Raw genomic sequence first — 15,627 nt, forward strand, 5'->3', positions numbered from 1 at the left:
TGCTGTGTCCACTTCTGGTTTTTCTGGTACAAGAGAGACATGGGCATAGTGGAGAGAGTCCAGTAAATGTGCCATAAATGTGACAGAAGGGCAGGCATATCTTCCATATGAGGAAAGGCTAAGAGAGCTGGTAGTGTCCAGACTTGGAAAGAGAAGGCTGAGAACAATCTGGTCAGTCTTTCTAAAGATGTGATGGAGGTCAAGAGGTGATCCAGAATTTTCCCACTGCTGTTCAGTGACAAGACAGGAAAGAAATGACCAGCATAAAATGAAACACAGAACAAATCCCAACAAACAAAACAAAGAAACAAAAAAAAAAAATCCCATGATGATGGGATGAGAGAAAAACTTTATTTTTTTTCCTAAAACTGAAGGTGCTCAAACACTGTTACAGACTACCCAGAAAGGGGGTGGAAACTCCATCCTCAGAGATATCCAGTACCCATTGTCCCATTGTTGACCTTACTTGAGCAGTTGTTCAAACAGACTATCTCCAGAGGGGCCTTCCAGCCTCTCCAGCACTGACTCTGTCTCTGTCCCTGCCTCCTGCCCCCTGTGCTGTCAGCCCAGGAGCTGGCAGCAGGCTGCTCACAGCACCTGACCAGGAGGATGCTCTGTCAGGCCTTGGTGGAGGTTGGAACTCTGGCAGCTGGAAAACTGCTTTGAGCTGGGTCCCACAATCTCTGACTCCTGTCACTGCCCCTCCAAGGACCCTCCTTCAGACTTGGAACTTTCATGTTTCTCCTCAGGCTGATAACTTCTGACAACTACTCACTGTTAAATCCTGCTGCTGGTCATATTACTCCTTTAATAAGCAGTTTGGGGCAAGCACCCTTCAGAGAAGTATCACCTGTTTACTATCACCTTCTTTTAACAGGGCTTGCTCTCTAGACCAGCTGCCCATAGTTGGACTGGATGAAATCCCCACACCAGCACAGAAGAAGGTGAGTTTTCAGGCAGAGCACATGGGAAATTCACCCTCTCTGAATAAACCCATCACTTGTTCCCTTTCTCCACTCCTCAAAACTGTCCAGATCAAGGCAGCTTTCCCATGGTGTTCTCTGCAACCTGTCTGCCCTGGAGGAAGGCACTGGACTCACCATCCTGGGTCTCCAGCAGTGGTAAGGATGGTGGTGAGAGGGCAGGATGGCAAAGTACCTGACAGACCACAGGCACCTCCTCACCACCACACTCAGAACACGGGGATGCAGAAGACCCCCGGCCAGCTTGGGCCAAGGCCACAGAGAGGCTCAGAAGAGATTGTACAGAGCCAGGGAAATGGCATGGCTGAGCCCCAGCTGGGCTGGAGCCAAGCCCGACCCCAAGGCCATCCGGCCCAATCGGGGCTGGCAGCGGAGGACAGCAGAGGACAGCAGGGGAGGGACGTGCCCCGGCACTGCATAAAAAGCCCCAGCAGGGACAGGGAGCAGGAGACACTCTCAGAAGAGCCCAGAGCAGCACTGCCAGAGCTGTAGGAGAAGGGCCATGGAGCAGTACTTCTCGGCCACCCAGAAGATGGAGCAGGAGGTGATGTTCCCCAGCCTGCTCCGAGGGGTCTTCCCGCAGCAGGAGGGGGCAGCCCCAGATGCTGAGAGCCACACGGACCTCTACGAGCGCTACCAGCTCCTCAAGGCCATCAAGCCCATGGTGGAGAAAGGCCTGGCCTCTGCCGGTGACCAGAGCCCGACCGGTGCCGACACCGACACAGCCTTAGATGAGGGTGCAGACAGCAATCTGGAAGAGCGCGTGTCCCATCACGTCAATGGATTGCAGCAAGTTCTGACAGACCTCACCAAAAACACCAAAGCCCTGACCCGGAGGTACAGCCAGATCCTGGAACAGATCAACCTTAGTGAAGATCAGTCCAGCTCTTGAGCCTGCACTTCCCATCTCTGAGGTAAGAGCTTGGGGACACAGTGCCAAGGAAGAGCCGGCTGAGGGGTAACATACTTTGTCCTCATGCCCCATCAGCTGATGTGTTATGTAACATGTGGTGTTATACTGTTTGCATTACACCCCCAAATCCCAGGCGTTCTGAGTCTGCACTCCATTGCTCAACAGAAACCTCCTCCTGGATTTGTCTTTCTCAATTGCCACTGGTGCAAGCTGTGTCAGTGAACAAAGGCAACTCCGTGAGATCCATGCTTTCCCCAAGACTCCCCAGTCTGCAGCATAGGCAATGTCTTTCTGCTGCTGACCAGACACAAAAGATACCAGGGACAAGGGGGATGGGTGGTTGTAATACCATGACTGGACTCCAGGAGCTGCCAGACACTGGTGCTCCAGTTATTTCTCTTTTTTTTTCTCTGATGGAAAATGCAACAGTCATTTTTAGGGAGTAGTTTGGCACTTTCAGGTTTGCAGATATCTAACTTTGGCATACCACCTGCAAACAGCTCAGACACGTCAATCTTCCCCTAGCCTGAAAAGCAAGCCCATTCTCCATCCTGGTGGGACTTTGATCCCTGAGGCCCCTTGAGGAGACTTCCCCATGATCCATCAGAGATGGGGTTCACGGTCAACGTCCTTGTAGTGAAATGTAGGGGATAAAAAATGATAGCAGCAACAGAGGGCATTAACAGGACTTTACCCTTATTTAGGAAGATGCTCAGACAGAATTGAGGACATCCTGACCATGTATGTCATCTCCACAGGGTCTGTTGTCCAAGTCCAGTGGCACTTCTCCTGCACCATGTTCCACTGAGGAGTGTCCTTCTTGAGCAGTGCAGAGCTTGGCCATCTGCCTGCTGGGTGCTGCCTGTACCATCTGACTCGTCCTGCGGCTGATGCTGCTGGCAAGCTTCCTGCTTCGTTTCACTCCTGTCCTAGGGGGATTTCTGCGGGGCAGAGATGAGTGGTTTGTATAGTTGCTTTGTAGAAGGTGTCTGTAACTTTGAAGCGATGCTTTTTTCTGTGTGTGCCTAAACACCTCCAAACCGTTCTCTTTGGTAATGTAAATGAAATGCAAAGCCTTGTGCAGATGTGTCCTGTGTTTCCTACCAGCTGTCACTTCTGCAGTACTACTGTCCCCTAGCACATGAGGATGAAGGACCTTGGCCACCAAGGCCAGGCTTCAGTGCAAGGAGATGAGCTGGGTTTCTTTGCCAGGGCTTTGAGATTAATGTTCCCCCAGCTCTCTGTCTCTCCCACCTTGCAAAACCCCAGTGTAATCCTGCCACCATTCTGTGCTTGGTGCTGGATCCCAGCCTGCTCCTCAGCATCCTTCCTCCCCTCCCACAACATCTCCTTTTATTCTGGATTCCCAGCGTCAGTACCTTCACATCCATCCCTCGTTCTACACTCATCCAGCCCTCCATACCCAGCACCACATCCTCTCCTGTGAACAACCTGTTGGAATCCTCACAAGCCCCAGCAAAACAGGGGGGTGGTTCTGCTACTCTCTGCTTGGCCATGACACACTCCAGAGCTGGGAACAGAGGAGGAGGTGGGGAAGCTCAGCTGGGGTAGGAAGATAGGACCTTGCTCACCTCTGCAAGCTGTGGGGAGACCAGAGGCAAAGCCCTCCCTGGGTGGGTGGGCAGAAGCTGTAAGCTCTTGACAGGCAGGTTGGAGCCTTCAGGACAGGTTGGGTCCCACTTCCAAGTGACTCATTCCCTCCCAGACACACCACCCTTGGGAAGTCCTACTGAGCTGCTTACAAGAGGGAGGTGTCCCCTTCCCTGTTCAGGACATTTAAAAAAAAACTTAGCTGTTGAAATAGTGCTCCTTTGGCTGAACAAACTGATTCTCCATCCAATTTCCACTTTTGATTATAAAACTGGAGGTCTCTAAGCATCTGTGGTGAGAGGAGGATTGTCACCATGCCCTGTGCTGCAGGCTCTGGTTGTGTTCATGTTGCTACAGGTGCTCTCTGAATCTGCTGCACCACAAAAGTGAAATACCATCCTTCAGATTAAAATCAGAGACTCATCAGCTCTAAAAGCCTCCACGTAAAATGAACAGATGTTCTGCAGATTATATCCCTATTTCCTCCATTCACCTCCAGGCAGCTCCATGCCTTGCTCACACATTCATTTGGATCCCTTTAGTGGGGTCCTGATTGCTCAGCAGCAATTGAAGATCCACAACACGGTGAAAGGAAGACAAGAGCAGGAACTTCCTGCCTTGCTTTTATTTTAGTGAAACTTTAATTGCACAGAAAATAAAAGAGAAAAAATGTTGTGCTGTTTAACAGTGGAATGTACTGTGGCAGCTCAGATCTCAGACACAAGCCTTCAGCCATGCATCCTGAGAAGGTGGGTGGAGCTGATAAATGGCTGGAAGGCACCAGTTAGGAATGCTGACAGTGTTTGCACAGCACATGGTGTTTGATTTAGGAGTGGTTCTTGAATTGTTGAGTCTCTTAAACAGAGGCTGCCAATTCAATATATTGAAATAGGAAATAAATATTTTAAAAATACTTTTATGGATAGTACTATTTTCCAAACCGATGCACAGTCACAGAATCATGGAGTGGTTTAGGTTGGAAGGGACCTTAAAGATCTCCTAGCTCCAAAACCCCCTGCCATGGGCAGGGATGCACCTACTGGATCAGTTTAATCAGGGCCCCATCCAGCCTAACCTTGAACACATCCAGGGGTGGGACAGCCGTAACTTCTCTGGACAACCTGTGCCAATAACTCATCACTCTGAGTAAATGTATGTACCAGAACAGAGATGTTGCAGCTCACTCTCATATGCATATTTATACAATTTTCAAAAAAACACATATTTATGCCCCACAAAGTCACTGCCAATTATTCTTCTTTAGTAAACCAACTAAACATTTATAAGCACTCGTATGATAATTCTTATTATTCATATTGTGGTTGCTCATCCAAGGTCCAGGCACAGGCTAATTCTTTCATAAATAAACAGGGAAACAATGGTCCCTGCCTGAAAGAGCTTACAGGCTTGGAAATATCCCTTTTACATCAAATAAAAACTGTGGGCAGAGGAACCAGACCAGCATGTGCATCACACTGAAGGACCAGCCATGACTGATGTAGCAGTAGGAGAGTTGTGGACATGAGCTGGCAACCATTCCTTTTGCTAAAGTGGTAAGGATTTCTGTCGTGGCATTGAAGGTTTGGCCTCAATCTCTCAGATGAGCAAGGTAAACTTATCTAGTGCCCTTGAACCTGCCCTAGCGCAAAGATTGTGAGCAGAGAGGTGATAGTCCATCCATCATTCCAGTTCTGCAGCTGCAGAAGGAAAAGCTATCACCACCAGCATCGAAGACATGGTGGATATGAACTCTGTCAGCTATATCCAAGATATTATCTGAAACACCTACATAAGCCAGCCCAAAGAATGGGATTTGCAGCACTTAGAGGTTTGGAACATGCAGATCTTCCAGATCTCCCTGTTTTCTAGTAAGCATTAATCTTTTAAAATTTATTAGAAGTCACAAAACCTGTGATCCCAAGCAGAACTCAGTGGTGCATCCAGCACTACCAATTCTGCTGGTTTGGAAAAGGGAAAATTCAAACATTTCTATTTAAAGCAGAAGAGATAACTCAGACAGAGATTATCATTGAGGATCCCTGAGGATGCTTCAGAGAACCAAAAGCAAAATGTAAGATGAGTTCAATGACAGGTTTACCCAAATGCACACAGCATTCAAGAGTCTTGGCCCAGGTTTGATGGAGGCTTTCATAAGGACAGGCTTCAAGGGAAGTGAATCAGTCTAAGTTCTAACTGTTTTTCCCTCTGTGCATCAAGCTCCTGCCTAGATCAATTCTGTCTTCTGAGAGGATAAAGATTCAGCAAAATCCCTGGAGTATTCAAAAGCAACAAAGCTGGTATCCATGAGCACAATGCAGATTTTGTGCAAATTATTTCCTTATATACTGTGCTGTCAATTTTCAACATTAATATCTCCCCCAGGGAGATTTTTAGGAAGTGCTGTATTTGTCTGAGATTTTTTCTTTGGTTGCTGGTACAGAGAAGCAGTTTGAAACAAAAGAGAGTGAGGCAAGGTTGGTAGAAGGGATAAAACATCTTTTATTAGACCAAGAGAAACTGGAAAAAAAAAAGGAAAAAATCTCCAAGCAAGCTGAAGGAGAATCTGACAGACATGGGAATGCCTTGTGTGCCCTAAAACATGGATAGTTTTATCCATCTCTATCAGCTGAGCTAATAAAAGATATTGTCTCTCATTGCAAACTTTAAGTTACATCTCTGGACAATCATGCCCATGGCAATTTTGCCACCATAATGAAACAAAGACATGTAAGTGATGAGTGGCCTGCGGACAGATTTGAAAGCAACAATGCACTTTGAATCACCTAGAATGAAATAAAGGAGACCCTGCAGGACTGTGGTTTGGTTCTGGAGAGGTTATTTAGGCTAGCTCTGATGCAATACTCTGCATTTAATAAATTAACACAGACAATCATCATAGAATCACAGAATGGTTTGTACTGGGAAGGAACCTCAAAGATTACCTAGTTGTAAGCTCCCCTCCATCATGAGGAGGGACACCTTCCACTAGACCAGGTTGCTCAAAGCCCCATCAAACTAGACCTTGAACACTTCCAGGAATGGGGCATCCACAGTTTTCTCAACCTGTGCCAGTGTTTCATCACTCTCACAGTAAAGAATTTCTTCCTTATATCTAATCTAAATCTTTCCTCTTTTATATTTAAGCTGTTCCTCCTTAAGCTGTCACTATGTGCTCAGGCAAAAATTCACTCTCCTTTTTTATAAGCCCCCCTTTAAGCACTTTCAAGTTCACCTTCACTGCATCCTTGTGTTTTGATTTTGTGATAGTCTTACAACCACTAAACCTGTGGTGCTGTCCACATTCTATATTTGGTGGATACAGGATATTAGAAAACAATGTCATGCAAAGATAATAATCAAATATTTATGGCCAGTTGAAAAGAAGAGTTCATGCTCAAGCAGAGATTCGGGTTTGGTTTTATTTACCTTGCACAAGTTATCCAGTGCCCAGAGATTGTATGGGTGAGGAAGAAAATGCCACCACCACGGACAGGTTGTAGACGTCCTGCAGATCTATCATCAGTGTGAGTGACAAATAGGAGCAATGAAATTGTTTGGGACAAACTGTGCTTTAAAGCAACAGTGTACAGAGGCCAAAAAGCTGTGAAAATATTTGCTGGTTTTGATACAAGTAGTTGTCAAGGCAGAGGTGGGCACACAGGCACACCTCACCTCACGGGGCTCTTCAGAGGGGCCCTGGGCACTGGGCCTCCCTTGAAGGGATTACTGAGCCCTTAGTCACCACTCAGCCAGCCAGGCACGAGGTGTGTGCTGGCAGCCAGCCCGAGTCCACCCTGCACCTTGCTGCTTGCCAGAAAACTAATGAGCAAATACTTCCGCTTTCAGGCTGTGCCCTCCCCTCTCCCTACACCTGCAACTAGAACCAGGACTCTGCCTGGGACAAACTGGAGCCTCTGCACCAGCAGCTGGGCTGGGAGCAGGGAAAAGCTGACCCAACAAAGACAAATCAAGTGAGAGAGGACTGGAACACAGCTGGGAGCCATCCTGCGTGTGCAGTAGGACACTAGCACTGAGCAGCAGGTTTTCCCAAACAGCTGAGTCCTCAGCTCCTGGGGAAGATGAGTATTTCGTCAGAGCACAAGCCCCTTGGGAAGCAGGTCACCAGCAGCCTGCATACGGTGAGTAAGATATGTTCTCAAGGGAACATTTCCCTTATGTGGGATCAGAGCACCCCTGTTGGGCTACATTTGAGTGGGGGTTTTTTTCACCCCATATGCTAATCTGAAGACACCAAGCCTCGCCAAATATATCCCAAAGAAGAAGATTCTAGTTAAAAAGCTGTGTCTGACTCTGGCCTGTTTGCACCTGCTGTGTTTCAGGAGGGCCAGATCTCTCACATGTAAGATCTGACAACAGCAAATAACCAGAGTGGTTCTTTTCCTTTGGCAAGAAATGGAATTCAGTTAATACGAACTTTAATTGGTCAGATCCCTAAATAAAAGCCTGTCGTCGGTTTTGGGGGTTTTCAACAAGTCTTATGAGTCTCTAATGATACCAAAACTGCCCTGTGTCATTGACATCAGGTGGGAACAGTAGTTTTTCTAGCTATAAGGAAAATTAATGGCAGTATCAGACAAGCAGCATGTTACAAGGCAGAAATCAGTGATGAGATTATTTCTTTTTACTTTCCTCTGCTCTCAGTCTATTGCTAATCAATTTGTCCTCTTGGCTAAAGCTGAACAATCTCTTCTCCAGACCTCTCTGTATTAAGAAAACCCAACCTTCCTACACTGCACTTTTCACATGTTAGTTGCAAAATGCTTCCCTATGGAAGTAACCGGTTTACAGATTAGTAAACTGGGGCACAAATAGATGGAACTTTCCTGCGTGTCACTTTACTGGCAAATTACAGGACTGGGAATCAGCTGGTGCCAGTACTTCCAGTCCACTGGGAACCACTTTGATGCCAGGCTAAAATCATTAATCAAGATGCAAGAACATGAAGTTAGTTGGGCTACTGTATTAAGGAATAACATGTTATCCATTTGTACTAATGACAAACAGCATGAAACATATGACCTGCCATCTGAAAAAGGAGCAAAGGCTCAAAAGCCCGAGACTCTCTTCTCAGATGATCCCTGGTGGGGAGTGCTGTTGGTATCTCTTGGACTAAAGGCAAATCTCCCAGGGAGAGAGAGCTGACTACAGAGACAGCTTTGGGCTGTGTTTTTCATTGGGTGGCAATCACAAGATAGTCTCAGACAGAATAGTGCTTCTTGAGTCTTCTTAACCCAACTGAAAATAATTTATTACCCTTGAGATGAAACTACCCACACTAGTGCAAACCAATATTCCATCAGGGTTCTTGGCTTGAATCTTCTGTTGCTTCTCTGGCTTGCTTAGGGTGTGAGAAATTTCTGCTAAATCTGATAGTTTGCTCCTGCTTAAAGGGAAGGTCTCTCCCTGCACCAGGCTGTCTGTTCCTAGTCTCATCCTTTTGTCAGCTCTGTGCTTGTTAAATCCTCTGTCAGCAAATCCAGCTCACTAAGATGAAAGAGAAGCAGAGCTGGCATGAGGTGAGCAAGAGATCACAAAGGTAGGTACAAGAACAGGACAGGGAGCGGGCACGGGAGCCCCCCCTTCTCTTGGTGTGCGCTGCAACATCAGCTCACGTCATCCCATGGGTCTGTACCCATGTGATCCAGCTAAGCACTTAAGTACACACTTCACCTGAGACATGTGACCAGCAGCATTGAGGCAGCTCCTTTCTGGATCAGATCCAATAAAGTGCAGGTGAGCTCCTGGAAAATAGGGTTGGTATTGATTCACATCTTCCCAATGGCAGGCGTGGCCCTGGTCTAGCTTGTGACTTGCATTACAATAGTGCTGGCAGGAGGGAAAAGAACTGTCTTCTTTCTTCCCTTTTCTGTTTATCTGCTGAGTACTACATAAAATGACCAAGTGCAAAGGGAAGCTAGTAAAATTTTTCAGAATTAAACATACAGGAAGGTCAATTTAAAATGTCCAGCTTTCCAGATATTCAGGCCTCCTCCAATTCAGATAATGGTGTTAATACAGAGGGTTAAAAAAATGCAAATAAGCCCACAATCTTTACATTTTCCCCTCTTAAGTCCATGTCAGTTGCATGAAATATTTCCTTTACTTCCTAACTAAAGCCATCATATATTTCTAGGTGCTTTGCTAAACAGCTTCTGTCCTGCACTTCTGACATGATGGATTTTTGTGTCTTACTTCAGTGTTTGTAGCTGACCCCCCAGATGAGTGGAAGCCAATTCTACCTATTTATAAAGCTTAAAGAGCTTTAGTTTCTCATTTGAAGAGAAAAGAACAGTTCAGGTGATGAAGATGGATTGGCAGAGCTTTGGGCTCTATCTTTGTCCCTCTGCACATGGGATGGGTGAGAGCTCATGTACTGCTCTTGCTGTAGGTGGCCCACAGGGACAATGCTTGTGAGCGACTTAGGAGATCAGTGTTGGATCCTGTAGTCACTCACTGCTTCCCTGTGAGTAGGGAAGGGTACTTCTTTTCCCTCTTTCCCACTGGGAAAATGACACTTTTCTACATCCCAGAGATGAGGTGATAACTTAGCCATTTAGTAATGTCCAAGTCTCTGCTGCTGTGCTTACGAGAGCTGTATAAGCATCCTTCCTCTGCTTTTTGCAATAAATCAGGTGGAGGTTTCCATCTGATGCCCACAAAATGGGAGCTCATACTTCACGCCATCATTCCATACTCCATCCACAATCATCTGGCTTTTCCTTGACAATTCCATGTTGGTGACCTCAGACTGATAATGCACATGGCTTTTTGTCAATTTTTTTTTTTTTTTTTTTTTAAGTTGTCACCAATTGTGGAGTTAAATGTTGGTGGGGAGATGTACACAACAATGCTGAGCACCTTGAAGAAACACCCTGGCTCCAAGCTGGCAGAGATGTTCACTGGCCAGCCCAAACTCAGGACTGACTCTGAAGGGAGGTTCTTCATTGACAGGCCAGGCACCTACTTCAAATACATCTTGGAGTACCTGCGCAGTAATCAAGTACCCACCCAGTGCATCCAAGATGTCTACAAGGAGGCATTGTTCTATGACATAGAGCCTTTGATCAAGCAGCTTGAGGACTCCCCACAGATCTTTGGGGAGCTCGTGGCGAGGAGGCAGTTTCTGGCTCGTGTGCCCAACTACAGCGAGAACATCGAGCTGATGATCCGCATCGCGAGGGCAGAAGCGGTTGCATCCCGACAGTCCGGCGTCATCGTATGTGTGGTCAGAACTGAGGAGGATGCAGCCAGGTGTCAGGATGCCTTGAACAGTTTGGACATGGATAAAAAATCCGTGGTGAAGTTTGGCCCCTGGAAGGCTGTGCCAAGTATTTCTGATCTGCTGGACTGCATTCAAATGGATGTAGAAGCCAAAGGGTATAAAATATCTTTTCAGCCCCATGTTGCTGAAAAAGGTTTTCGTTTCAAATCGCACGACTTCTTCTACAAGTTCCTGTTCACCTGGTGGTAGCAAAGTGCCACCATTGACAGGGAACATTAGAAAGCAATTACTGGAACAAATTAACCTGGACTGTGGAGACTAAACTGTGGGTTACCAGAGGGACAGGAAGAAACTACACAGGCCAAGGAAAGGATCTCCTTTGGCTATCTGCCATATCAAAGAGCACTTAACAGCCACTTTACTTGGGCTTTAGGGGATTTAAAAGGCTCCAGAAAAAGGAGGAATTTTACTCCTCAGTGTTGCTTACTATTCATTCAGTTCAAAGAGATGGATCTGTGGATTGAGCCAACTTCACTCAACCTAAGGGAAATGAATAATCCCAAATATGTTTCATGGACATGTCGATTTGCTCTCTTAGTGTAAATGGGAACAGGCCACATACATGCAAATCCTGACTGAAACAGTGACATTACCACATACTCAAATTAAATTTAGTTTCTTGATGGGAAGACAAAAGCTATTCTTCTCCCTCCTTTCTACACTAGAATCTGGGTTAAAAAAGAAGGATTCAGTGTCCTATGATCTCCTCTTATTCCTCCAGTAGACAGCCTACTCTCTAGTCAATGTATTTATTACCATTATTTATTATTTGTTCTGAAGACAGAGAACCTCAGCTACTGTCCAGGATCAACAAAAGGCCAAAATACCATTACAGATGTGAGGAGTTTATAATCTAAGGACACACACTACTCTTTCAGACCACATGATCTTAATCTCTTTCTTATGACACTTGGTATTATGATGTTGCTATTTCTAACTGCATAAGCTCCTAGAAGAATTGGGAAAACCTGCCATGATTTGGTGGGAAGGAAGTGGTACTAAAGAAACAGCCTGCAAATTCTCTTTTACAGAACACAAGTTGCATTCTACAATGTGTTTTAAAAAAATCTTAGAATATGAAAGTTTATTTTTATACTGGAGATGGCTTGGGTTTAATCACTCTGAGAATCATAATGGCTGATTTGATAAAGATCATATTTCCTTTACTTCTCAGAAGATGGATTTCTTCCAGTCAAGGACAATAACCATAGAACCATAGAATGGTCCTTGGGATTTCAAATAAATAACTTTTAAAGTTTTTTTTGAATGATGCAGAAGTGCTTTATTTACTGCCATTTTCCCCTCTAGATCCCCAAATTCTAAAAACCTGAAGTTTTGTCTTTAGGGTAACAGATTTGAATCACTCCTAATGAAGCTGTGTTTCAGATGTTTCAGCATGGACCTTTGCCAGTGACAGTCGTCACTCCAACAACTGCAGGGCAGTTCTGCTGTGGGTGTGAAGGGACTCTGAGATGTCCCACATGCATAACCTTGGTAAGAATGGACACAATCAGTGTCTGAAAGGAAAAAAAGGTTTAGGAAATAGGCTCTTTTGATCATAACCAAGTGGCTGGTGGTGCTCAGCCTGGAAGAAGAGAGATTGAGGAGGCCTCCCAACAGACAAATGTTGCTTTAAAGAGATTTATTACACTTTGTACATACTAAGGCTGGGGAAGCTGGCTTAAGTCACAACAACAGAGATGAAAATTAGATATTAGGAGAAAACAACCTCAGTATAGAATAGTTAAAGCCTCACGTCAACCAACCTGCTAAGTCTATAGGACTGCTGCCATGAGAAAGTTTGACACACACTTTAATCCTGTGTTCAGTTTGGGGCCCCTCACTCCAAGAGGGACATTGAGGTGCTGGAGTGTGTCCAGAGAAGGGCAGTGGAGCTGGGGAAGGGTCTGGAGCACGAGTCTGATGAGAAGTGGCTGAGGGAGCTGGGGGTGTTTAGCCTGGAGAAAAGGAGGCTCAGGGAGGACCTTATTGCCTGGAAGGAGATTGTAGCCAGGTGAGTGACAGGACAAGAGAAACTGCCTCAAGTTGTGCCAGGAAAATAATCAGGAAAAATTTATTCACTGAAAGGGTGGTCAGACATTGGAGCAGGCTGTCCAAGGAATTGGTCAAGTCACCATCCCTGGAAGTTCTCAAAAAATGTGTGGATGTGGCACTCGGGGATGGAGTTTAGTGGTGGGCTTGGCAGTGCTGGGTTAATGGTTGAACTCAATGATCCTAGAAATTTTTTCTGACTTTAGTGATTGTATAATTCTGATGGAAATAAATTTTCTAATTATTTTTAATTAACTGAGTTAATGAATCATAAGCAGTATATTATTCATTAGCACTGTACTAGTTTTAAGTCACTTTTAGCCAGCATGCAGACAAGTTTCTTTACACAAACTGTTATTGTTAGATTGGGAAAATCACTGAAACTTTCAGTTTTGCTAAACTAACCCTGATATGCTTTGATGAACAAAACCTTTGAGAGAGAGAGATGTATTTCTGGGCACAAAATTTGCAGAATTTATAGACTACAAGGGCATTTTGCAGAAACCAGAAGATAACAAGAGACTGTCAAAGACTCTGTATTGTGTGTGCTGCAAAACTCCCTACCTGGAAAAAAGATAACAAAAAGACTGAGAAATGTGGACTGATTAACATGAAAGCAAGAATAAATAAACAGTAGGTGACAGAATACCAATTAATGAAGATAATTACATCATTTTTAATGAACATTCATTTCTTTGTTTGCTAAAAAAGTAGAAATAAGTAGGAAAGGCGGCTTAAAATCGAATGCTAGTGAAACCTTTGTGGGGAAGCAGGGCGGGACAGAGGCCCTGCGGCTCGGTGGCCGGGTGTGTCTGGCTGCGGAGCGGACCGAGCCGCGGCCGCCATCTTGGGCCCGCGTCCCCATGGCAACGGGAGGCCGCCGGACCATCGAGTGGGGCCTCCGGGCGGAAAGAGAGGCCGCGCCTCTGGCCCCTCCCTGCGGCAACTCTATGGCTCCTCTTCCGGGTCGCGGTGCGGCGTCATGGCGGCGCACCTGAAGAAGCGGGTTTATGAAGAGTTCACCAAAGTGGTCCAGGTAACACGTCCCCCCCGGGCCAGGATGGACGGCTCTGGGCTCTTCCGTGAGACGGGAGGCGGAGCTGTGGGGAAACACGCCAGCCGAGCCTGGGAGAGCCGCCCGCCCGCCGGGCGTCGGGGCTGGGGCGGTCCCTGCGGGGTTGGGGAAGAGCGGGACGGGTCGTTCCCGAGTTTAGGAAGGATGGAGCTGCCGGAGGGGAGAGGTCTGAGGGAAGATGTTCCCCTCAGGGTGGCGCGGGAGAGAGGTTTTGGAGTCTCCCTCACTAGAGATACTCAAGAACCGTCCGGACGCAGTCCTGTGCAGTGTGCTCTGAGATGACCCTACTTGAGAGGGAGGCTGGACGAGATGACACACTGTGGCCCCTTCCAACCAGACCCATTGTGTTGATTTATTAACCTGAGTAGGGCCAGGACTGCTGCGAGGAAGATGCAGCATCCCTCAGCCCGGGACTGGGAAAAGAACTATAGTGAGTTTTTGGGCTGCTCCAGGCCGGTGGGAGTGAGAGAAGTCGTGTTTGCCCAGGATTAGTTTTTCGGTGTTGGAAGCAGCAGGATTTGACCCAGCCTAGTGAGGGGAGAGGCCATGTTTCAGGGGGGGGAGGGACTACTTGGGCAGGACAGTAACAGCCACAGTGGTCTGAGGATGTGTTTCTTCCTGAAACAGATGAAGGAGAGGCTAGTGACTGCAGTGGGACGTGGGACCTTCCTTAGGCCTCCACATATTCAGTCTGGGAAGGAGTGGGTCTGGATAGGCTGTGTTTCTGAGCCGTGTCCCTTTGCCCACAGCAGCAGCATGAGGACCTGTCCTCTAAGAAGTTACGACTGACCAAGCCCAGCAAGTCGGCAGCGCTCCATGTGGACCTGTGCAAAGCCACCTCGCCTGCAGATGCCTTGCAGTACCTGCTCCAGTTTGCCAGGAAACCTGTGGAAGTGGAGAGCGTGGAAGGAGTTGTCAGGATCCTGCTGGAGCATTATTACAAGGTGGTGAAGCTGGGAGCCAAACATGCTTGCTCCTTCTTCTGCTGTTTGCTTGGTGTGGGATGTTGAACAGGGGCTCACAGGCTCCTGTGTTGCTGACTCAGTTGCCAACAGCCTGGGCTGAGAGTGAATAGCTGTAGCCCTTGACCCAGGTGATTTCTGACTGTGTTATTTGGCACCTTTGCTGGTGGCTTCAGGAGCCTTTGACAAGGCTATGGCAGTGTTATCTGTGCACATGGTCTGCATGGAGGTTAACTTGGCAAGGGACAAAAGATGTGTCAAGTTCTTCATGGAGCTTGGCTGTCCAGAGGTGTTTCAGCTTTATCTAACTCTTTCCTGAATGATGTGTGCTTACCTGGTTCTTAATTTTCTCTAGAAGTGGAGAAACATTTTAGCTATTGCTTATGAGGTAAAAAACAGCATTTTTAAAATCACAGAATCATGGAATGGTTTGGGTTGGAAGGGACATTACAGATAATCCACTTCTGACCCCACTGCTAAGGCAGGGACACTTTCTGCTAAACCAGGTTGCCCAGAGTTCCATCCAGCCTGGCCTTGAACACTTTGTGGGATGAGGCAGTTTCCCTGGGCAGCCTCCTCTGGGCCAGTACCTTACCACCCTCTCAGTAAAGAATTTTTCCCTAATATCAAATCTATGAAAAAAAACTGTCAGGGGTCAGTCTCTTCTACAGTTAGCAAGCAGTAGAACAAGGAAATGACCTCAAACTGATCCAAGGAGGTTTAGATTG

General features: G+C 46.6%; 2 protein-coding genes across 4 annotated transcripts in view; both read left to right on the plus strand.

Moving 5' to 3' along the window:
• Positions 1 to 6,578: 6,578 nt before the first annotated feature.
• KCTD14 (potassium channel tetramerization domain containing 14) lies at positions 6,579 to 12,071 on the plus strand. 2 transcript variants are annotated; one of them, XM_019008765.2, is made up of 2 exons: positions 6,579 to 7,655; positions 10,328 to 12,071. In XM_019008765.2, exons 1-2 carry the CDS (start codon positions 7,587 to 7,589, stop codon positions 10,997 to 10,999), a joined length of 741 nt encoding a protein of 246 aa, XP_018864310.1. In that variant the 5' UTR covers positions 6,579 to 7,586; the 3' UTR covers positions 11,000 to 12,071. The 2 variants fall into 2 exon arrangements, with proteins under 2 accessions (XP_018864310.1, XP_015503389.1); XM_015647903.3 differs by having other exon boundaries at positions 6,580 to 7,646.
• Positions 12,072 to 13,780: 1,709 nt separating this feature from the next.
• Positions 13,781 to 15,627, plus strand: part of INTS4 (integrator complex subunit 4) — a 32,902-nt gene continuing 31,055 nt past the window's right edge. The window contains exons 1-2 of one of the 2 annotated variants that reach the window (XM_015618332.3): positions 13,781 to 13,898; positions 14,687 to 14,881. In XM_015618332.3, coding sequence (XP_015473818.1) covers positions 13,845 to 13,898; positions 14,687 to 14,881 — 249 coding nt within the window. In that variant the 5' untranslated portion in view covers positions 13,781 to 13,844. The remainder of the gene's footprint in view (positions 13,899 to 14,686; positions 14,882 to 15,627) is intronic. The other variant, XM_015618341.3, reaches the window with a different exon arrangement.

The sequence above is a fragment of the Parus major genome, chromosome 1, assembly GCF_001522545.3.
Source record: "Parus major isolate Abel chromosome 1, Parus_major1.1, whole genome shotgun sequence".
In the NCBI taxonomy this organism is placed as follows: domain Eukaryota; kingdom Metazoa; phylum Chordata; class Aves; order Passeriformes; family Paridae; genus Parus; species Parus major.

Bases quoted from the DNA above. Each gene is read 5' to 3' on its own strand.
- KCTD14 (XM_019008765.2), top strand. From the start codon at position 7,587: ATGAGTATTTCGTCAGAGCACAAGCCCCTTGGGAAGCAGGTCACCAGC. The intron at 7,656-10,327 runs ATATGTTCTCAA...TTTTTTTTTAAG, and splicing joins GCCTGCATACGGTGAGTAAG to TTGTCACCAATTGTGGAGTT.